Here is a 24,209-nt window from a genome sequence, read left to right on the forward strand (position 1 = left end):
AAAAAATTTCTTAAAATGGCCATAACTCCGGTTATAATTGTCAGAACTTAAAAAGTGAGGGCTTTTTGGAAAGCTCTCGTGAAATGCCACTTCTCCTTCTAACATCGCAAGTTCATAAAACCACCGCTAGGGGCGCTATTATTAAAAAGAAAATTTTTAAATCTTATAAGTTAAATAACTCAAAAATTCCATTGTGCATCGGGCTGAAATTTTAGTATGTTGTAGCCGTTGATTATACCTATCAAACAAAAAAAACCTTAAGTCGATCTAAAACCCCTGACCCGAGCTATAAGGGGTCAAAGTTCGAACATTGACCGGCCTCTATCTCCGGTTCTAACTAACATAGCAGTATAAATTTTACCTTTTTGGTTTCGTCTCGATGAGCACTTTCAGATGGAAGTTCAAAAAGTCACCACAGGTGGCGCTGTGATAGCGTCAAAATTCATCGAAATTCAAAGTCACTTTTCTCAAAAACGGCATTGTGCAAGTTAATGAAATTTTAGTATGTTGTAGTCCAGTCTAGGACGTTTCCAAAATGGTGCGTATGCGCGCTGTGGTTTCAATAGAACCGGAGATATGAGGGGTCAAAGTTCACGAAATTCAAAAAATCATATCTCCGGTTCTATTTGACCGATTTTGATGAATGAGGGCTTAAACGAAAGATCTCACCAAATGCTACAACTTTGTAGAATATTTGAACTTCGTGGGACCAACACCAGGGGCGCCACAGTCGAAAAACCAATTTCAATATCACATAACCTCAATTATCTCGACTGTCGCTGAACCGATTTTGATGATTACTTCAACATAATTGTAGAGGACATTTATCTCTACATTTCGTCCATACATCATTTTCCACTCAGACTACGCTATCACTCCGATTTTGCCGTTTAAGTGTGAAAAAATTGATTTTTCCCATAATAACGCTTTGAAATCACTCAGATGCCAATTTGACTGCCTCTACTCCACCAAGACACTTAAAATAGGGGTTTTAAATGGAAAGTCCCGCAAAATACAACAATTCTTTGATTTAGTTGAAGTTCAACAAATGACTACTTGGGGCACTCTGGATGAAAAAACGAGTTAAGAAACAAAAAACCTCGCTTATCTTGGCTTCTGAGTAATCGATGAGTTCAAGTTCTACGGCAAAATTATAGAGAACATTCTGGTCTACATTTCACCCATATATCACTTTTCTGTCAGTTCATCCAAATCCTTGACATTTTGGTTCAAATACAAAACTTGTATAATTTCACGAATTTGATTTAAGATAACTGAATGGCGTCTCCCTACTTCAGCACCAAATCGAATTTGCATGCACTCCGAGTTAGCTCACGTTAAGAATCTCACCTACATAAGCCGGTTAGGATTATCTGTCCCTTTTATGAAATGTCTTGAGTGATTTTGGCTGCCTCTGACATAAACTGACATACAGACAATTCTCTAAACTTATTTGAAAAATTTCAAAATATAGATTTATATCTATATGCAAGTGTAAATTTACTTTTCTCAAATCTTTAAACGGAATTTTGGGATAAAGAATGGATTGGAAATAAAGAACCTCACACGTCTGCTCAATATACCTAAATTTTAACTCATAAAAGTCACTAAAGTCAAGAATCTTATAAAAATCACATGACGAATATTTTCTTAACTACAAGAACAAAGATTAGTGAAATGCATAAAAATAAATTGACTTTCATGAGTGTGGAAGTAAATCAACATTAAAAGATGGTATATATTTCCTAAATTAAATTATGGCTACAGTAAAAAAAATCCACACACTCATTGATGACTGACATCAAATGAGCCATTGAGGAATTTCATGGTGAAATGAAAACTTAAGAAATAGAAGAGGCATCGACAAAAAAAGTGGAAGAAAGAAAGAAGCAAGAGAAGAAAAGCTCAACTCTCTAATTTGCAATTGAAAAAGAGAATTTATTCTCTGCCGCATTTTCAAGTCCTCTAATTAAAATCAATATCGATGAATAAATTAAAATTGTGTGATATTGTGATTAAACTGCCAGCAAGAGTATTAAATAAAATGGCAAACACGTTTGGATGCACCACGGGAGTGTGTGCTGATTCATTTGAAACAATTTTCCTTTATATATGTATATATACTTTCACTTTTTTACAGCAGTCATCTACCAAGAGCTCTATTGAGGAGAAAGAAAATAATCTTTCATTTACAAAATAGTTAATTATCCCTGAAGGAAGGTGTTGGTTTTAATCAACATTGCATTTTAGGCAAAATTAAATATTAAAAACAAATTTTCTGAATTAAAAACCACAGAGACATGTCAGTAATTACTTTAGCTGTTAAGTGGAAAAGACTGTTCTTCCAAAAGTTTAGCATCTGCCATCAAGTTTTTGAAAGCTTAGTATCCAAAAAGGTATAAACTTTACTAATAATTTGGAATAATTTATTGTGAATCACAATCTTATCAGTACAAACTTCTGGTGACTCTTGAGTTCTTCCATTGAATATTACTCACATACAATATCTCTCATCATTTATTCACCAATAAAACCTCATCATCGAAAGCATCCAATGACGCTGAAATTGCATTTTCAACCTCCGTAGCGACATTGTAATTCACATAATTTCCACAATTTCCACCGACGAAATCAAATCTCATGCTCCATCGATATAACCGTAAATGTAAAATTTTCGCATAATTTTTCTTTCATTAAGCTGAGACAGAATAAATTAAAAACATTTATTCTACAAATTGAGATAGAACTCCAAAAAAATACATAAGGATCTTCGAACATTCTGCAGAACTTTTTTAACTTATTTTTTAGTTTACTGACCAAAAAAGAGTTTTACAGTGATTTTCCATCAATGAAATCTCACTCTCTTCATATTTTCATATTTACTCAATGGTCAAACAAACACACACACAAAAAGTAAATGCAAACAGAAAGATACACAGTTTGACACATTCTTTTTTTTTTTAAAGAAATATACATATCAAAGTGATATGAAATGAGTTGATTGTTATGTACATTTTTCATGAGTAAAACTTTATATATTGCGAAGAGTGAGAAGAGATAGAGGCGAAAGAAGTGAATTTGTCAGTTGAAATAGAGTGCTTTCAATCAATTCATTTAACCAAATTTTGTGACGAAAGCTATTAGAAAATTAATCTGAGCATTAAATTTGACAAAATAAAACTCTTCAAAGATTTATACACAATTTTCAAAAAATATTGGCCATTATAGTCATATTAATAAAAAAAATAATTAATTGTTCAAAAAGTATCCTTATTTAGGAGTAATTCAATCTAAAATTTATTCTGCCTGACCTAAGACAAAAATCATTTAATTTATACACTGAGAGAAATTCGAAAAAGTTAAAATAACATTCCGTAAATATTTATTTTACCCTGCAGTATTGATCCGAAATCAGTGTAAATATTATGCTTTATTGGTGTATTAAGGGTTAAAGTTACCCTTTTCCATGTTAATTTTACCCTTATTAAAGTGTAAAATTAACATTAAAAAATGTTGATATATTTTTACACCTAAAAAGTGTTAAATTTATGAGGAAAAAAAGTTAATCGCACCCCTGTTTTTTTTCTCAGTGTAGGACAGTTCAAGAAAAGATGGGGCAAGGCAAAGAATGGCAAAAAAAGATAGCAAGTGTTTTATCATGCCTCTCTTTCGCGTTTCGCTCGAAAACTGACCGAATCACAGTTGGCACGCATGGAAAATTGCTCGAATTGCCTGTAATACGATTCAGAAAACAATTAATATGAACAGTAATATCTTACTGATCGTATTACTCCACTAAAGTGTACTCTTTCTTACACACGTGATTTTCTATTTGAAATTTTGCATACTATTCACCTCTCTTTCCATTTTTTCTTACTCTTAGTATTAATCTTACTGTTTTATCACACTTGCACATTAAAATTTTAATATGATTCACATTAATTGTCGCTGGTGAGAGTTCAAATGTGTAATTTGTGTATTTGAATAATTTTATATTTAAAATTTGATCTATTTGTTGATAAAAAGGTAGACTTGGCCCGCAAAATTTGATATAAATTGATTTATAGCATTAATGCGAAAAATTAATGCGATTTTCTCTTTAATTTTTTAATGTGAAAAATATTTATGCTTTAGGTAAATTTAAACTTATTTTGGCAGGCCAAGTCCACTTCTTTATCAATAAATAGAAAAACCCTAAATATTAAGTGACTCAAAGACACAAATAACATATTTGAACGCTCACAAGCGACAATTAATGTGAATCACATTAAAATTTTAATATACAAGTGTGATAACGCCGTTATATGTGACACCACGGTGAGGATCTAAGTCTGATATGATGAGATAGAGGACTAGCTATTAATTTATAGCCATTCAGAAGCTTCAAAATCTTCCCTTTTCCTTAATGTACTGTTTAAATTAAATTTATTTGTTTCAATATCTATGCCAAAATTATCAACTTCAGTAATTGATCGAAGTTTTAGGAGAAGTTTGAGTAATGAATTTAAATCGAAATTACATTTTACCGGAATAAGACTCTACAGGAGAGCCTCTATAAAATTACATTTTTAAATTCTGTTGATAGGCAAATAAAACTCTTAGCAAGTTTTTCTCGAAACTATTCTTCTGGCTTCCAAATTTCCAATTCATTCAAAAGTGAGTTTTCTAAAGGCTTTCTAAATGCAGAATTCCGAATATTTTGATAAATCTGACTTATTTTGTTAATAGATCGTATTTTTTTCTTACAAGTTTTCTTGAACCTGAATAATATTCAGTTACATAAATTTATCACTTTAATATTTTTAATTTAATTTAGTTTAATTTGAAAACTTCAATAAGAAATTAAGTTGATGTGTCTCAAAAATCCCCGCTTTCCTCTATATCATTAAAATTTTTTCAGTTTATTTATTACATTCTCGGCAAGTTTTTTTTTTTTTTTCAATAAAGTATAATGAATTATGAAAATTTGCAATTCAGTTATTGTATTTAATTCCATTTTATTAAATTGATTATTATAAAATTTTGAGATAGGGGGAATTGAGTCCTATCGTGATATAATTCAGCTTTTTAATCTGTTTGTGCAGCTAAATCATATCATGATAAGGCTCAATTTTATTTAAAAATAGGTGAAAAATCCTATTTTCAAAGGTGCCAACTTCCCCGTACTTATTAACTGCAAAGATAAAGTTCAAATTTCTGATTAAATCTCCATAACCTTTTCTAATTTATTGAAGAATATTCATTGATTCATTCGCAGTTCATTGAATTCATTATCAAATCTAATGTCAAAAATTTACTCATGAAAATGCAATGTAATTTAAATATTAAGAAATATTTTTTATCAACGCAAAGAAAGTAATAAAAAAGAACGGCATTTTTAACATTAAAGCCGGTCTTTTTTTTCCTTTCTCAAACCATTCCATGGACAATCGTCACTTTTTGATGCAATTAAAACAAAACATGATGTTTAATCATTTGGGAATACATTTGATGACCCCAACAAGCAAACATCACTCTCTTTCTCTAAATTGACTCACTCATATTTTCTCCAGATTTTTCTGTGTGTCTCATTTAACTCTGTCGATTGTAAATGCTAATGACCTTTTCCATCTATATAATTGTGCTAAGGCGCTTGACGTCACAAAATTGCACTATTACGGCCTTTTGTGATATGTTTTTGATGTGAGGTCAGAAGCTATCTCTGATGGTCTCTCTCATTTTCATGATATTATATTTATTGCACAATAAATTAGTTTTAGTTTGGAGGAAGATGCAATTGTTATTTGTTATTGTAGAAACTCGGTAATATATTCGAAAACCACAACTTTCCGGAAATTGTCAATAAATTTTACAATTACCAAGATTTTAATCTCTTTACCTCAACGTCATTTCTTACTTTTTGTGGAATGTTAAATACTACAGTCTCCAATAAGCACCAATATTCCACGTAAAGGATGAGTAATATATACCCCATCTAAAGATAAATGTGCTAATTTGGAACTATTTCTATTGTTGCCCAAATTGCGAAAAAGAGATAAAAATGCATGGAAAAAATATAATAAATTTTAAGAAATAGAAGAAAAGATATTTTAAAATGCAACTTCTCTTATATTTTTTTTTTACAGTGAATGTATAAATTATTAATTATTTTGCATGTAAAATCACAATCACACGTTCTAAATAGCTTATTGTGAAAAATTTTTCTCTCTCACTCACACACTTGTGAGTCTTTTGCACATTTTTTTTTTCTTCTTGTGTTAACAAGTTCGTTTATTTATTTGATGTTATTATTTCTTTTCTCACTCTCTGAGAAATAAATAATAAATGCAGAGCAATATCTTTCATAATGACTCAATTTTTACCTCAAGTCATAAATTAAATAGGAAAAACTTTCATATCAATTTACATACAGGGAAATTAATGTTGCTTTTAATATGAAAAGAATCATTTTTAATATAATGAAACAAATAGAAGGAAAAAAAAACAAGAATTAAACTCACCTTATAAACTTGGCCGTATGTTCCATTTCCTACGACTTCAATCAATTCAAATATTCCGGCTGGATCCTAAAAAAAAAATGGAAAGAGAAAAAAAGAATGTAAATATTTGAATGACTTATCACCTCGTCGTTTGTTAATAACAGCCACGTGTATACAGAAATTAAAAAAAAAAGAACTCCAAACTTTGTCATATCTTGTAGCGCAAAAGAAAGTTATTGCTGAGTTTGTTATACTTTTCAAAGTTCCTTCTCTGTTGTCTCAAATTGATAAAAAATTGCAAAATATACATAATCTCATCACACAACATTATAATATGGATAAACAAGTACTTTTATCCTCTTCCATGGTATTCGCAATGGACAAAAAAAAGATAAAGTGGAAGATTGCAAATAAATAACATTTAAATATGATCCAATTTAATCACTTTCCATTCACTATCTCAATAAGCCTTCAAAGCAACTTTTGCGACTTTGCTGATTCTCGCAGGGGAAATGCTAAGATAATTTTATATAGATTCGATTGTAATATCTCTCCTTTTTATTTAATAAAAAATATGGTAAACAGATTTGAAATAAATCGGATAAATCTTTTGATTTTAATTGTTTAAATCAGCCTTTAAAAGTTGATTTGTGCCCTCCAATTCTGAGATAAAGAAACCTTTAAAGAAAAGTTAAATATTAAGTGTCAAAATAGAAGATTTTCTAATAGTAAGGTGGGGTAACTGGATCGTTTTTCGAAAAGTGCTACTTAAACGCTTGTTTTTGGACTGATGAAATTATTTTTTACTTCTTCTAAATAAATAGAATTATTCACTGTTTCATTCAGACACATAATATAAAAAAAATATCAAAAATATTAAAGAAAATTTATAAAATAATGATAATACTGAAATAAGTCAGCATGCACTAACTGGGTCGCCTTTTCGCTAATTCACTTTTATTTAAACCTTTGGATTTAAAGTACTTTTTTCACAAGGAAAAAACAATAAATGTTTTCAATCAACCAGCTGTCATTAGCGAAAATATCACTGCTAGAAAATTTTTAGTGAAGAACCCAACAACTGGCACAAGATTGAAATGAGTCGATTACACTCACTTACAGTGGGTGTCAAAAGTTTGTTGCCTCATGTATGTTAGGGAAACCAGGTGCAAAAAATGATAGAAAAAATTACTTTTTAAAATTTTTCTTTTTGCAAATTAGTAGCCTGTTATCCGTAGATCTTATTTATATATTTCGAAAAAATTATTGCATTTTATTTCATATAAAAAATTATTGTTTTACAAAAGTTGTCCATTTTTAAAAAATCAAAAGTTTGTTGCCTCATTTGAAAAGTTACTCAAAAGGGTCAAAAACATGCAACTAACTTAAAATAAACCGACCATATTTTGAGTTTATGTCATTTGAGAGGCCAATGGTGCGTTTGGACATTTCTAAAGTTGTATATGAAAAATACATGTGTTTAAAAGTGATAATAAATAACAAGAAATAATCTATTTTTTGATAATTCATAAATTAGGTTAAAATGGCATGTTAGACGGAGTTAAAAGATGGGAAACCATCCAGAGATACTGCCGGAATGAATCTGCGTCGTTAATTGCCAAATTTTATAGAAAATCACTAAAGGTTATACATAAAATAATCAAATATTATAATAATGAGGTACGAGTACATCTGAAAAACGCTACTGGCAGACCTAGGCTATCGACCCAGAGGGGTGATAACAGCATTGTAAGTATCTCTGATAGTGCCCCAATGATGTCTGCTTCATAAATTAAAAGATAGTTGGTTACTGAAGGAACACAGGTCCCTACAGTTACAAAAACGAGCTCATATTGAAAGAAAATAGTAAGAATATTTGGGTGGCTCTCAATATTCCATTGGTAAGCAAGACCAATCTGAATAAAAAGTTGTAAATTTACTTGAAACATGTTAAACAAATAAAACTACAATATTTTATCCAGATTAAACTAGCTAACCAATGGAATATTGAGAGCCACCCAAATATTCTTACTATTTTCTTTCAATATGAGCTCGTTTTTGTAACTGTAGGGACCTGTGTTCCTTCAGTAACCAACTATCTTTTAATTTATGAAGCAGACATCATTGGGTCACTATCAGAGATACTTACAATGCTGTTATCACCCCTCTGAATCGATAGCCTAGGTCTGCCAGTAGCGTTTTTCAGATGTACTCGTACCTCATTAATATAATATTTGAATATTTTATGTCTAACCTTTCGTAATTTTCTATTAAATTTGGCAATTAACGACGCAGATTCATTCCGGCAGTATCTCTGGACAATTTCCCACCTTTTAACTTTTTGTAATTTGCCATTTTTAACCTAAATTATAAATTATCAAAAAACAGATTATTTCTTGTTTTCTATAATCACTTTTATATACATATATTTACCATTTACAACTTTAAAAATGTACAAACTTACTCAAATGACATTAACCCAAAATGTAACCGGTTTACATTAAGTTGGTTGCATGTTTTGAGCATTTCAAATTAGTTTTTTAAATGAGGCAACAAACTTTTGATTTTTCAAAAATGACCAACTTTTGGAAAACAATTATTTTTGATATGAAATAAAATTAATTATTATTTTTTAAAAATATAAATAATATCTACGGATTACAGGGAACTCATCTGCAAAAAGCAAAATTTGTAAAAGTAATTTTTTCTATAATTTTTTTCACTTGATTTCTCAAAAATGCATTAGGCAACAAACTATTGACACCCACTGTATTTAATGGATAAAAATATTATTTTTGCTTTTTCTCAAACTTGAATAGTTATATTATGTTACTATAGTGACTATATTACGGAATAAAAAATAAAAATCTTATTTTAAGTGGATTAGTCATAAACGATCCAGATAGCGAAGCGCCCGGATTAGCACACTTGACAATAATGTCAAGAGAGAAAATTTTCTATTTTGGGCTAGAGGTTAATTGATGCTACATCTAATCTCATCTTACTTCAAAATTTTACGTATATAAGGACTATAAAGGGTTGCTAAATCGTTCCAGCCTTTGCAAAATGCCTGAACTCGTGAGTTAGATGATCTACCTCTCAAAAGTATTTTCAAACAATTTATTAAATAGATTGAGTCACTCAATAGATCGCCCAAAATAGCTTAGGAGTAATACAACTGATTTTCTGATAAAAATCACTTATCGATTATGAATCGATTCATTATCGGTTCAGCACCGGTTGCAACCGGTCAAGTTTCATCAGAAATTTCAAGACCTTTCGAACAAGCCCAAACATAACCTCATTCAGTTGAGAATGATTCAAGGGTGTTTTCCTATAAATCCTAGTCCGTGCATCGATATCTAGGGGGGGGGGGTCGGGTGAAGATCACATGTATCTATCTCGAATCGTTCAGTCTATAGAAGTGGTAACATACGGACAGACAAAGTGGTCCCCGGATGCGGTAATATTGTGAGGTGAAAAAAAATCGAAAGATTGTATGTATACTGCTCTCTCAATAGAGTTCAGGCACTTTTTCGCACACTTCTTCTTCGTCTTCTGAACACCACAAAAAAATCAATTTAGTTCAAATTGAATATGAGTGCTAATGTGTAGGATAGGCGTATGCAAAATGTTTGAGAAAAAAAGATACAGATTTGGACTACATTATAAAATTTTCTTATCTGAAAGAAACGTCAAAGACACAAATATTTAAATTTACTTTTAACGCTTCTCATAACTAAAAGTTATTAATAACTCTAAAATGTAATTTTTAGATTTACTTATTTTTCGTATGCAAGAACGAATGAAAGTGTTCCATTAATATAATAGTAAGTATAAATTAATAAGAAAAAAAATCTCAGAAAATTGCTCCTAATTGAAATCACCCTATTTTCCCCTATTTTGTTTGTAAAATGACTCAATTTGATAATAAATTGCGTGGGTGATGCGCTTATTTCTCTTTAAAACTTTCTGCTATACAGTTCCTCTGCTATTTTCCATGTATATTCCTCATCTCTTTCTTCCTTCTTTCTATCTTCTTTCGTGCTATTCAGATTCAAATTAAAGAACATACAGACCAGAAAAATGTCCAAAAAACACAAAAACGTAACCTTTGTTGAGGTCAAAATTCTCACTATATCGCAGTCATTTTATACTTGTTTTGGTTAAGTCAAACAAAAAAAAAAACTCCAAATATCCGTGCAAAAAAATTGATTGTACTAAAATCTTTTATCTCTTTAATGTTCAAAAGAGTATCCAAATGAAGGGAAAAAAACCGAATTCATGTGAATTTTACCGGTTCACGATGTCACTGACATCATTGCAAAATTGTCCATAAGCTTCATTAAATACTCATTGAGAAAATATTAAAGTTGTAGAATAAATTTAAACATAAAATGAATCTTTAAAGCTCCAAAAAAATATGCATAGAGAAATTTATTCCGCATATATAATTCTCTCCCCGCACAATTCATAAAGAATGCTAGAGAATTTCCTCCTTTTTTCGGGCGTGTCACTTTCAGCATAAATATAACCAAATAAATAGAAACCCCAGAGTGATTTCTATATAACCACTTATTAATTATTCAACATGTCTAACTCTATCATTTTCACATTGTCGCGCTTCCTTTTCATATTAATATCCCAAAAGTGTCATTCCGTTGTTAATGTTTTCCCCAGGACCAAACCCTCTTCTGTGTCGAAAACACAGATTTGACAGTGATGAGAGACTCCTTCTAAACAAAGAAATAATCACCCTTCTACCTCATCTCTAAATGTATTATAGTATATTTTCATAACAGAAAAGAATTTTCTTCAAAATTTTTAGACACCCAATATGTGAGGACTTGTAGAATTCTTCCCCTTTAACTTATTTTACATTGCTACAGTTGATTATGCTAACCATTCAACTCGACATATTGCATATATATGTACATAAAGTACATATAAGTTCGTGTAACATCGTTTGACTTCTAAATTCGATCAGAGTTGAAATGTTAAACAAAACATTTTCCTATAGATAAGCAAAAATGTCATAAAATAGAATGATTCTGTTTAAGTAAATAGTATTACGGCGTTATCACACTTGCACATTAAAATTTTAATGTGATTCACATTAATTGTCGCTTGTGAGCGTTGAAATATGTTATTTGTGTCTTTGAGTCACTTAATATTTGGGGTTTTTCTATTTATTGATAAAGAAGTGGACTTGGCCTGCAAAAATAAGTTTAAATTTACCTAAAACATAAATATTTTTCACATTAAAAAATTAAAGAGAAAATCGCATTAATTTTTCGCATTAATGCTATAAATCAATTTATATCAAATTTTGCGGGTCAAGTCTACCTTTTTATCAACAAATAGATCAAATTTTGAATATAAAATGATTCAAACACACAAATTACGCATTTGGACTCTCACCAGCGACAATTAATGTGAATCATATTAAAATTTTAATGTGCAAGTGTGATAACACAGTTAAACTTCTTGTTTAATCTTCACATAAGAACAATTCAAGGTTACGCCCCCTTCAATGTGTAAACAAGAGATACTTGGCAAACCAAAACCTAGAGTTACGTTCATAAAATATAAATGCCCCCGGAGTCTAATTTCTGGCCCTTTAATAAATTAGCCACGCCTTTTTTAAATATATATATTTAATTAAATATAATTAAATATAAATAATAAATTTATATTTAATTAAATTAGAAATCTCGGATAATTAAATATATATTTTTTAAATATAAATCTATAAGAAAGTAAATTTGATATGAGGAGCTGTGAAAAATCTTGGTATTTCCACGCCCGTTCATATACAGGCCGCCCTTTGATATACAGCTCTGCGCTATTCATATGATAGATGTCAAACACTCGTCAAATTATTTTAAAAAAAAACACTTAATAATGATCTTATCTGTCATTATTAGTATAAATCATTCGAATAACGGACCTGTATTAGGATCCTGGTCAAAATTCCGAACGCCAAAATCCTGAATTCTTATGTGTCATAACTACTCGCGCTTATTACCTGCGCTTAATAAAAATAATAATAATGGTGGCACAACATTCTATAGAACTTAAACCTTCCCGCAAGAGGAGTTCGGGACATCCTCTATTATTTTTCCTTATACAGCGATGGGGTTGTCAGTCCCATGTCCCGTGGAATGAAGTGCAGTGAAGCTCCCTTAATGCAATCCGAACACCTTTAAAGCCAAAATCCCAAAAAGTCAAAATCCCGAATGGGTCAAAATCCCGAAAGAGCCAATATCCCAAAACTCAAAATACCGAAAAGAAAAAACCTGAACGTCAAAATTCATAAAAACGAAATCCAAAATTTTTAAAAGTGTTACAACTACACCCACGATTGCTGTTGGCAAATTTTGGATCTTTCAGGGTTTTGGGTTTTGACCATTCGGGATTTTGGCAATCGAGATTTTGGCTGCCATCGGCTGAATTAAATTAGCATAAGCCAAATTCTCTTGTTATTTATATTTCAATCATAAATCACAGATATTACAATCTTGATAAAGAACATATTGGAAAATGTTATTTTTGAGATATTTTGCAAAATCGGCAATATTAGCTAAGATTTTAAATCATACTTCTTTCTTAGGGATATGGAAATTTTTTTCAGTGATCGAACCGCAACATATTAGGCCTTGTCGAGGGTTGATTTGGTGACGATGGGGTATTTGACAATTTCTTACTTTGCTTTACTTTTGTGCTTTGCTACATATACTACCTAATTTTATTTTATAATTTTATTTGACTATAACCTCCAGAGGAAACGTGACCTAAAATCATTTTTTTTGAGCTGAGGGCACTATAGACAAGGGCACTCAATGGGTCAAGTGGTACAGCACTCGCTCTATGTTGCAAATGTCCCGGGTTCGAATTCCCTTTAGGTCACCAGGAATTTTTCTAGCATTAAAGGGGTTCGAATTGCATCCAGTGAGCTTCACTGTACTTGATTCCACGGGGCATGCGACTAACAACCTCATCCCTTATAAGAAAAAATAATAATGGATATCCCGAACTCCCCTTGTGGGAAAGCCTAGTTCCTCTATGGAACGTTGCGCCACCATTATTATTATTATTATTATCATCACTATAGACAAGATTTAAAAAGTTTTAAATATAAATCCTTGCAAAATACTTAATGTACGACGAAACAAAGATTTTAGTATTGCTGTCAAACAAAAACTTGTAAACTGTAATAAGAATATTACTTTTAAAGTAAGGGTATGAAAAGATTCCACAGAAAAGCTATGCAAGCCATTGTGAGGAAGCCTCGACTTCGGGGCAGGCCTAGGACAAGGTGGCTGAATCAAATTCAGAATCTTGCCTTGTAACGCCTTGGGATCGAACTCCAATAGGGATAAGCAGTTGAAAAAAAATGATGATGAGTAAGTGTATTAGTATAAGTAAAACGTTTCATTATTGCATTATTCATGCAAATCTTTTTTTTTTTTTTTATCAAAATAGAAGTCTCAAAATTTTGTATTGTAGATCATTTTTCAAACACTACGCGACTTAATTTTAAACGTGATTTAAACAATTGTGACTGAAGAATTAACCATTGATAATAAGTGACTCCAATTTCAAAATAACAAACAAGAGAACTGAAATATAACAATCTAAAAAATAAATAACCTTTCTTAAGCTATTTTTGGCAAAAATTTCACCAAATAACTCGTCTAGTTTGAAATTATAGAGGTTTAATCAAGTAGCTAATTTAGATAACGGAGGCTAAATCTAACGTATCTACACGTACATAATGGTCAAGATACATAAATTAAGAGATAGTATTATTTTTTTTCAATTAGTAAAAGTGACATACGTTACATTATTAGGGGGAAATCTGGGATTAAATGTCTCAAAATTGATTATTTTAGTTTTCACTAGGTCATTTTTGTAGAGAATTTAGTATTCTATAACTTTGCTGAAGACAATTTACCACTATCGAATGAAAATGTGCTTTTCATTTTCTAAGTTGATTTTGTGAAGATTGTCTAAATTGTTCAAATTTGGTGTTGTAAATGAAAAAAAAAACACCCAATTGATATATGAGCCGCTCAGAAGAAGAGTAAGTAAGTAATTTTAATAGGGAAATTCATATAACGATAAGCCCCGTTTGCTCTGAATATCTCATATTTTGATAGGAAATTTATTTTGCTCCAGTCTCCTCCATTAATTATTATGCTAATAATTTATGTAAATTGCATTTATTTTTATATCGTACCAGCTTTATGAATATTATTAATAAAAATATCACATCCTGAAGTTCGACTATATTAAGTAAAGTAAACTATCAAAATAATATTTTACAACACGGAAAGATGATCAACCAACCATTACAATCTATCAAAAACTTTATTTAACAAAAAATGGAGGTCAGTATTCACAAAAAGCATATTTGTAACTTTCAACAGCAAAGAGTTTATATTTCCTTTATAGTTTAATATTATATAAATATTACACTTTTGTGCATTTTTAATTACGAGAAAGAGTAATGGAACTTTTGACAATGGATCATCATGTCTTGACCATTTTTCTTCTCATTCGAATTGCATCACTCTCTTTTTTTTTGAATCTGTCTGACTTTCACTGTTTGTCACACATTGCAAATTAAACCAAAAGAAACAGAGAGAAGATTTAGATACATATTTGATTGGGCAATTCTTATCTTTAATCTGTACCATTCTCAACTCTTTCCCACTCTCACCACAGAATACAATACAAAAAGAAGGAATGAAAACGACAAAACCCATTTCCCAAGATGAAAAATCAAAAAATTTTAGAACATTGAAGCATAATATACACCATACTGTGAATATGTGTTCATGCGTCTGTTATCAACAATGCCAGAAGAATTCATTTCACGGAACACTGGAAACATGTCATCAGCTGAATAAATAAATCTCAAACGCGGCTTAATTTATAAATATTTGTCCAAGTAGAATTGGTTGTATCAATTTTGAAAAATGTCAAATTGACAGTTGATCTATTTTAATCATTTCTCAACCCATTTTCCATGCATTTTCAATCACTCAATATGTCTCCCAGTCAACATCTTTTGTAACACAAAAAGCGACTGTTTTGATATACAAGAAAATGTCTCTATCTTTCTTGTTAATATATGAAATGTGTCATATACCATGTGGAAAATTATGATAAACATTGAGTGCATTGTTCAAGGTGAAAATTAAAACAGGTGCCACTCCAAAGTAAAATGAAAAATCAACTTTCCACGGAAGGCGCCATACAGCAGTTTGACGATTCACCTACGCACTCTCGCAACACCCCTGTGGTATTACATATACCGAAAAAAAAATCCATCGTCTCTCCTATCAAATGGCGCCAACACCAATCGATTTATGTCGTGTATATATACGAAAACTTATGAAAATTCCACTTTTTCAATCTCTAAGCCTTTCTCATATCGCAAGAGAGAGCTTTTAGCTCCTCTTTGTTCAATATTTGCAACCAAATGCATCAATTTATTATTGACAAAAAAAAAATATCTGCAGATTACTTTCACATCAGTCCTCCCTATTAGTGGGACACAAAAAAAAATAACCCATCCCTAACACGAAGAATGTTCAACAGAGGAATATAAGAGAAAAAGAGGTTTATTGTTTTGAAAATCACTGTGCAAAAGCATAAAATCGCCACATAAATACATACATTTTTTCAGACAACACATATAGTGCAATTCCCTTCTAAAATACTTAATAACACCTGGAAACATCATTCTCCGCCCTTTATCTGTCACACATTCCCGACACAATGTCTCTTTGGCAACCACTTTTGCACCAACATTAAACACAGTTCTTTTTTTTTTGCAAAAAGGAAAAACAAAAGAAAATGGGTTGAATTCAACAGGAAAATATAATTTGACACTAACAACGAAAAGTGGAAATTTTGATAAGATATAAAATCTCGCAAAGAAAGTCATTTGAGAAGAATAAAAATTAGGGAAGATTCTTTGTTCGCGATAAGAATGATAAATACATGGAAGAGTTGTAGTGCGTAAGAGCTTGAGGAATTTGTGATTCTTTTGCAGCTACTAAATATTTTTGGATTTCTTTTCGATCTTATCGACTGTCGATTCTGAAGCATTGTAGCGATAACTGCACTTTTTGTAGCGAATATAAATATTTATCAACAGTTACGTTCTTTTAAGAATGCTACAAAAAATAGTCCATTTATGCAGATTTATCGATACTGTCGATTTGATAGTACCGAAATGTTATTTCACCCCAAGATTCTAATAACTAAATCACTTTATAAATTTAGTATTATTTATTAAAAAAGAAAAGTTTGTTAGATTTTTTTTCAAAAAGTCTTCAATTTTAAATATCGAAAAGAAATATATTTCGCACTTTCGCGATTTGAGTGGCACTTTTAGTATCTGGATGTTTTGAGATAGAATCCGTCAAACAATTAATTATAGTTTTTCATATACAGTTGACTTTCGTTCAATCGGTTTTCCTCAGTCGAACGAAAAATTTTGTTGACAATTTTCACGTTCTCTGAATGTCAAATTTCAATTTATTTAGAAAGAAAATAGGACAGTATGCCCTCTATATAAAAGTTAGTTCTAAACATTTATGATTGTGATGTTACTTGACGAATATAAGTGAAAGCCACATGTTTCAAGATAAGCCCCCTATTTTGCTCCCTATGAAGGAAGTTCCAAAGAATGACACCTTGCACAAAGAGAGAATTGTGAAAATTGCGACTACCTGAACCGGAGACACGAAGACGTGGCAGAAGATCCAGGAACTACGAGCACCGCAAGGTACCGGGGCCTACCGGCGCAAAGAAACCGGAAAATTATGTCCACCACACGAACTTCAAAACAGGAGATCAGTGGTAGATCCGGAAGCGTTACGCAAAAGAATTGAAAACCAGCTTCAACCGATTTTACCTTGACACTAGTACTGAAAAATAAGTCCGCCCCATAGGTGAAAAATGGGATTATCAAATCCCTAACAAGGAGGGGTCTAGCCTCCCTGGAAGTAAAGGACTGAAAGCGTCGCAAAGTGTGCAACGTAAATAAGACCTTACGGCAGACCTCACCCACATGATCTGACCAGGTCAGTGCAGTGTCTCATTAAATACGACTCCCAGATTCTTCACCAAAGGAGAGATTGGAATCTCTTCATCCGAGAGAGTTACAGGAAAAGTAGTTAGGTGCATACCTCTCGTATGAATGAATAAAGCCTGACTCTTCCTGAGATTGTGAACCAAGCCATTGTTCAATGTCAAAATGGCAATCCTTTCAAGATCATCATTCACAGCCTCAAATATGAAAGAAGAATTAGTTGGATCACCACAACAGAAGATGTGTAGATCATCTGCATACAAATTTGGGTAACTGTGTGGGGTCATTGATGAAAAGGGGGAAGAGAATTGGACCCAAAAGGAAATCTTGAAGACAATCATGGGTAAGGTCAAGGGGAGAAGAGACCAAGTCACCAGATCTGAGGACGCATCCAAGGAGTACCAGGATTATGCAGAAGAACTTTCTTGAAAGGAACTTGAGACTTAAAAAGGGGAGCACAAGAGACTGTTGAAAGATACAGCACGCTCATCGATCGTGAAAACCTTCAGCACAAATTCTTCGAAATAAAGTAGAAATTTAAAAATGTACAAAATGCTGTATCTAATTCGAAAAATTTTACAAATGCAACTAAAATAGCGGGAGTGCGATATTTATATTAACTCGATTTTTTTCAACCCCCAAATTTTCCATATTAAATCATCACTTTTCTCAACATATCTTCACGTTTCAGATGATTTCTGAAAAATATGTCATGCTGTCTATTCGTCTTTTCATTCGATTGACGACAGTTTTAAGGGGCATACGGTTAAAGACAGATACTTGGTATCCTTAGGGACGCATCCTAAGTCGACTCAAGGACTAATTCTCCAATACATGTCGTGCGATTGTTCTTCATTTTTAAATACGTTTTGCATGGGTGAATATTTCGCTCATATACGAAAATACCGTTGAATATCATTCCTAATAGCGGTTTTTCAAGATCAAAGGTTAAAAAGGCTCTAGAGAGCGTATTTCTCATCCGAATGGAGTCATGTCTGGTTTTGTTGGAAAGGTCTTGTTTCTGACAATTTTGAATCGGTACCAATCGGTTATGAATCGATAAGTATTTTTCATCCAACAATATATTCTTTTACTTCTAATCTATTTAAGGCGATTTTTTGAGTGATTTATAAATCGGTTGAAATTGGTAGTCAACCGGTAAAGAGTATATGATGCAAAACTGCTTTTAAGGTATACCATTTAAATCATGAGTTCGAGAATTTAGCAAGGCATCGGACGCTTGGCCACTCACTTTTTTTTTTTGACAATTCAAGCAAATTTTCCAATTGAATAACAAACGTGCTCAGTATGACTTAAGTTTTATAACATGAAATCGTATTAACGGTAGCACTATAAATTTTATGGCAAACCCTATCAAGAAATTTGCATTGCCATAAAGAAGAGATTTTAGGATTTCTTTTATTAAGAGTAATGAAAAATTCTAAAAACAATTGCAATATCTGTGATTATTTTTGGTTTGCCGGGAAATCTTCCTATAGCATTAACACTTATTTTATGTTAAAGAATGCCATAAAATCGACAAAATAAAAATCCACTAAAATAAGGAAAGGAAAAGCCCTGAAATCCAAACAAGATCAACATCTCTAATTTCCTCCAATTATTCTCTCATCCGCCAGTTAAATACAACAATTTGAGAGTCTCTTTTCTTATTTACGTGTGTGTGTGTTGAGGAAAATTTTATAAATAACTGATTAATAGTTAGGGAAATACTTCTTGTTATGTTTATATTTATAAAACTAACGAAAGTACAATTGTACATTTTGTCGTTACAATTCCAAAATACATGATGTGAAAAGTCTACGGGTGAATCACCAAAGAATTTTGTAAAAAGAGAAAAAGAGAGGGAGACTGCAGCATAGACCGGAAAAAAAGAACAACATTTTGTAGAGCTTATATAGAGAGAAAGAACATTAAAGAGAAGGAGAAAGTTAAAGAGGAAAATCCTCAAGAGAATTATACCAAATACCTCCAAAAGTGAGAAGTTTGTGGGCAAGAAAAAAAGGAAGAAAATCTTGAAGTAATTCTAATTTTGTACAAAGTAAACAAAAAAAAAAACAATTTAACTTATTCCTCCTTGACACCGGACTTTTCGTATTTATACCCATTTTTTCCCTCTTAATTTACATAACAAGGATACTTGCAATAATTTAAATTCACCCCAGCCTAAAAACAATTCAATCGATATCGTTGATCCTGTGTAAATATTTACCCACAAAAGACAAAAAAAAGAACATACAATCAAAAATATGTTAAACACAGACTCTTGAAAATCTCGTTGACATTGCAAACATTGACCTTGGATTTTGAAGAATTTTTTTTTAATATTACAATTACCAGACCAATTAGAGAATTATTTCATGAATTATTATCACCGGTTAAACTTGACAAAATTAAATTACCGCGCAACCAATTCTTTCTTTTTTTTTCTAAACACATGTTTTGCATATTTTGTTGCCATTAGACTCATAAAATTGCTCTACACAATGGTTAAAATGAGTGACAAATTTTAGAGTCATTTCACAACCACTTCCTCATTAGATTGCTTCTTTTGGATATTTTTTTTTTGTTTTTGTTATCACATTAGGTGAAACGGTGTGTGATGTCAACCGAAGACCTATTTCTGTTCATATATAACAGCATATTGAAGTCATGTTGGATTTTTTTTCACAAATTGAAAAAGAAATAGGTGAATAAACTTATCAGTGGCACTTTATCAATGGAACTGTCAATAAACCCACGGTAAAGTGAGAAAGTATAAAAATAACAATAGATAGCTTTTCTTTATCTAAAGAGAGGTATTAAGTATATTTGGATCTTTAGAATTAAAACAAAAATGATCTCTTTACTGAACTATTTCGAAAGTAATATTGGTTACAAAAAATATTATTTAATAAAATTATCGCTTATTTTTGTAAAAAAAAGAATCATTTAAATATTTTTTTAAAAATAAAATAAATACATAATATTTAAATTATCGGCAAATTTTTATTTTTATTTTTATATCCTGGCTCTGTACACCTTTTAGGTTAGAAAAATTTCATGAAGTCTAAACTGGCATCCCTTTCTTTCTCAAACCTATTGCATATGCCTATCCCATTCTTTCGTAGTCTTCTTCTTTCTTTGAACGTCAGAACAAATTCAATTTGGCTCAGTCGAATTTGAGTTGCGAAAGAATGAGATATGGCATAAGCAAAAACTTGTGCAAAACGTTTTAGAAAGAAAGGGATATAAATGATGTGAATTTCGATTTATTGAGCTGTAATGGTCCTTATGGTGCTCCCAAATTTTGTGAAATTTAATCAATTGAAGTTTTATCTCTTATTTTTTATTCAAACAAAAAATCAGATATAATTTTCTCTTTCTGTCAAATAAAAATTGAAATTTCATTTTCAATTTAAAGAAAGAAAACAACTATATTTAATTTCTGCCTGAAAGATCAATGGCGCTGGCACACCTTTTCAATTGGCTAAAATTCAATCGATTGATATTTCACTTCTTACTCTTTCAAATGAAAATCATATACAGCTGTCTCTTTCTGTTAAATTAAATTTTCAATTGAAATTAAAAATGAATTTGAAATTTGAATTTTCATTTGATAGAAAAAGATAAACATATCCAACATATCTTATTTTCGTTTGAAAGAGTAAGAGCTAAAATTTCAATAGCATGAATTTTACTAAATTGAAAAGGTGTGTCAGGTTAGGGCCATAAAAAAGAAAATTCCAATTGATTTGTCACGGCTTCGACATACCTTTTAGATCAGGAAAATTTCCTGAAGCCAACATTGTAATCTTTTTCTGTCTCACATCTCATTCTTTTGCCCTCTTCTTCTTCTTCTTCTTTTAGACATTATAACAAACTCAATTTAGCTCATTCGAATTTGGAGCAAAAGAATGAAACAGACATAAGCAAATCGTGTAAGAAAGAAAGGGATGTGAAATTTGATTTCATAAAATTTTCCTGATCTAAAATGTGTTTTGTAGCAATAAAGGTTCAGGTTTTGTCAGAAAATAAAAGATCTTACCACCAAATTCAAAATTAAATTATTCTTTTAATTTATTCTTTTTTTGAGAAGGTCAAAATTCGGGGGTCAGAAAAAACCATTTTTCTAACTTTTTAGAGCAAAGCACAAATTTAGAAGATTGTAGGAAAAATTTCATTTTTGGGTCCCCGGTGACCCAATCGTCCTTAAAAGGTTAACCTTGAAAAAACCATTTTAAAGAATGCTTCAAAATAGTTGTCGACTACAGACGAAAAATCGAATAAAATAAGCTTCAAAAATTAGAGCAATGTACATATCGCTCTTTGGAAATTACAAAGAGCAAATTAATTTTGAGCAATATTTTGAAGACAACATTAAAAATTTGAATTTGTTGCCATTTGATGTCTGGACTGAAAGAATTTATTTCTTTTCTATTTGTCTAAACATCGAAAACTTCAAAATGTTGAAATTTTCATATTTTTGATATTCAAATTAATGCATTTTTTCCTAGTTAATCTCTGTGATTCTAAATAAAGGCAGAATCACATTGACAATAAAATGCTCGCCGTAGCCTCACCGTATTTCGTTAATTTACGCATTTTTATTGCAATTCTTACGCAATTTCTCGATTACCGTATTACCTTATCTCAAACTCGGTGGCACTACGTGAAAATAATATAAGAAAATTGAAGAAATAAAACGAAAATTCGATAGACGCGAGCAAAGAAAACTAAGAGAAATTAATCGTAGGGGAGACTGGGGTAAAAAGTCACAAAACGGATATTTTATTTTTTTACCAGCTACCCGAGCACCATAGAAATTTCTAATTAATGCAGTTTTATAGGAAATTTAATGCTCTACAACTTTGTGAAAGTCATTTCTTTCTATTTTTTAAGGAAATACATTTATCGAGCCGTTTTCTAAAAGGTAATTTTGTGACCATTCTCAAAATTGCTGGGGCAAATAGTATCAGGCATGGGGCAAAATTATCACATTTTGATACGCTTTATTACGAGCTCCCGTAAATTTAATAAATACCTAGATGACATATTTTCATAGAAAATTTATTCCTCTACGCCTTTAAAGAACAACAATTTCTTTATCTGATCAAGAAAAGAGTTTTTCAAGTTATTTTCCCAAGGCTATTTTTGGCAAAGAAATTCTATTCAACCATTCTAAAAAGGCGAAAATGGCGAATTGAGCGAGATGCACTTGACGAAATCTGCCGAAGATTGTCGAGTAAATGTCATTTAAGTGCAGAATAAAAACAAAACAGAAAATAATGGAAGGAAGTGTTTTGTGTTATTTTTAAACTAAATATCTTATGTTCAGTAAAACTTAGCAGAATTTTTATCCTCCAGAATGTACATTGGGCTGTGCGTATCATTTTTTCCGGATCTTTATTACCATCACTCTCTTTCTATTGGCTGACATCGAACTATTTTACCTCACAGTCCGAGAAATTGAAGTGGTTTTTTTGGCCCTTGAATTCAATTACTTGAACTTCTTGCCTTGTAAACCTTCCTCCTGATGAATCACAATGCACCCTGATAATACACAGTTTCTCGGACAATGCGGTTCTTCAAGAGCTTTAAGGTTATTTATTGGAGCAGTTTGAGCATGATTTGGAGACTGTGGAGACTTCTTATTCTTCCGGAAAACTTATGTGGACTCATAAAAAGAAATCTAGCCACTAGTTTACTTTCCCACCTGCAAACTAAAAAGGAACGATCGAAGCAAGAAAACACGTCATATGAAAAATAAACAAGCGGCGACATGGCAATGACGTTTCTTTTCGCCGTGAAGCATCATAAATTACTTCGGATTTTGTTACTTTCTGCCCCATACCTTTTGATACTTTTTACCCCAAGTGGTCATTTTTAATAAAAGGATGTCTGGAGAAAAGAATCCTTGGAAAATGCGAAAACGGATAGTGACTTCGTATTCAAAGAATCCAAATCATTTTGGAAATACTCACTAGAGCATCAATTTTGGGAAATAAATAGGTAAAAATTGATATCTGCTGTAAGGAAAATATTTCTAAAACAGGACTAAAAATTTCAATATTTTATATTTTTTAAATTCCTTGTTCGAATTCTAAGAAACTTACGACATTGAAGAAGGTCTATGGAGGCAATCTATGGGAAAAAAATAAAGCCTCAATCTTTTTTATGTTAAAAGATATTGAATTATGAAATTTTCGATTTGTGACTTTTTACCCCAGTCTCCCCTACAGTTTTTTTTGCTCACCGTTTATCGCATTTTCGTTTTATTTCTTCAATTTTCTTAAATTATTTTCACCTAGTGCCACAGAGTATGAGATAAGGTAATACGGTAATGGAAAATTTGCGTAAGAATTGCAATAGTAGGTGTAATGGTACTGGCGGAGTCACGTTTATTGAGAAACATAGGAAAAATTTAGTCACTACGAAGCTTCCAATGGTATCAAGCATTGGCACTTTCCCCTATGTCTATCCACATACCCTGAAAGTCAAAAATGATACCCAATAAAAGTGCTTGAATACTGTGTAAAATTTTGGTTTTAAGATTTTCAAATATATAAAAACGATAAAAACGGTTTTTGAGATTTCGGTAAAAAGCTTAACAGCTTTGTAAA

General features: G+C 31.3%; 1 protein-coding gene across 40 annotated transcripts in view; it reads right to left on the minus strand.

The window, feature by feature from the left end:
- The window catches only part of LOC129803875 (serine/threonine-protein kinase mig-15), a 79,811-nt gene that overhangs the window by 52,847 nt on the left and 2,755 nt on the right, over positions 1-24,209 (minus strand). For all 40 annotated transcript variants that reach the window (XM_055850706.1, XM_055850704.1, XM_055850720.1 and 37 more), the window contains exon 2: positions 6,501-6,566. In XM_055850706.1, coding sequence (XP_055706681.1) covers positions 6,501-6,566 — 66 coding nt within the window. The remainder of the gene's footprint in view (positions 1-6,500; positions 6,567-24,209) is intronic.

The sequence above is a fragment of the Phlebotomus papatasi genome, chromosome 2 (genome assembly GCF_024763615.1).
Source record: "Phlebotomus papatasi isolate M1 chromosome 2, Ppap_2.1, whole genome shotgun sequence".
Taxonomy (NCBI): Eukaryota; Metazoa; Arthropoda; class Insecta; order Diptera; family Psychodidae; genus Phlebotomus; species Phlebotomus papatasi.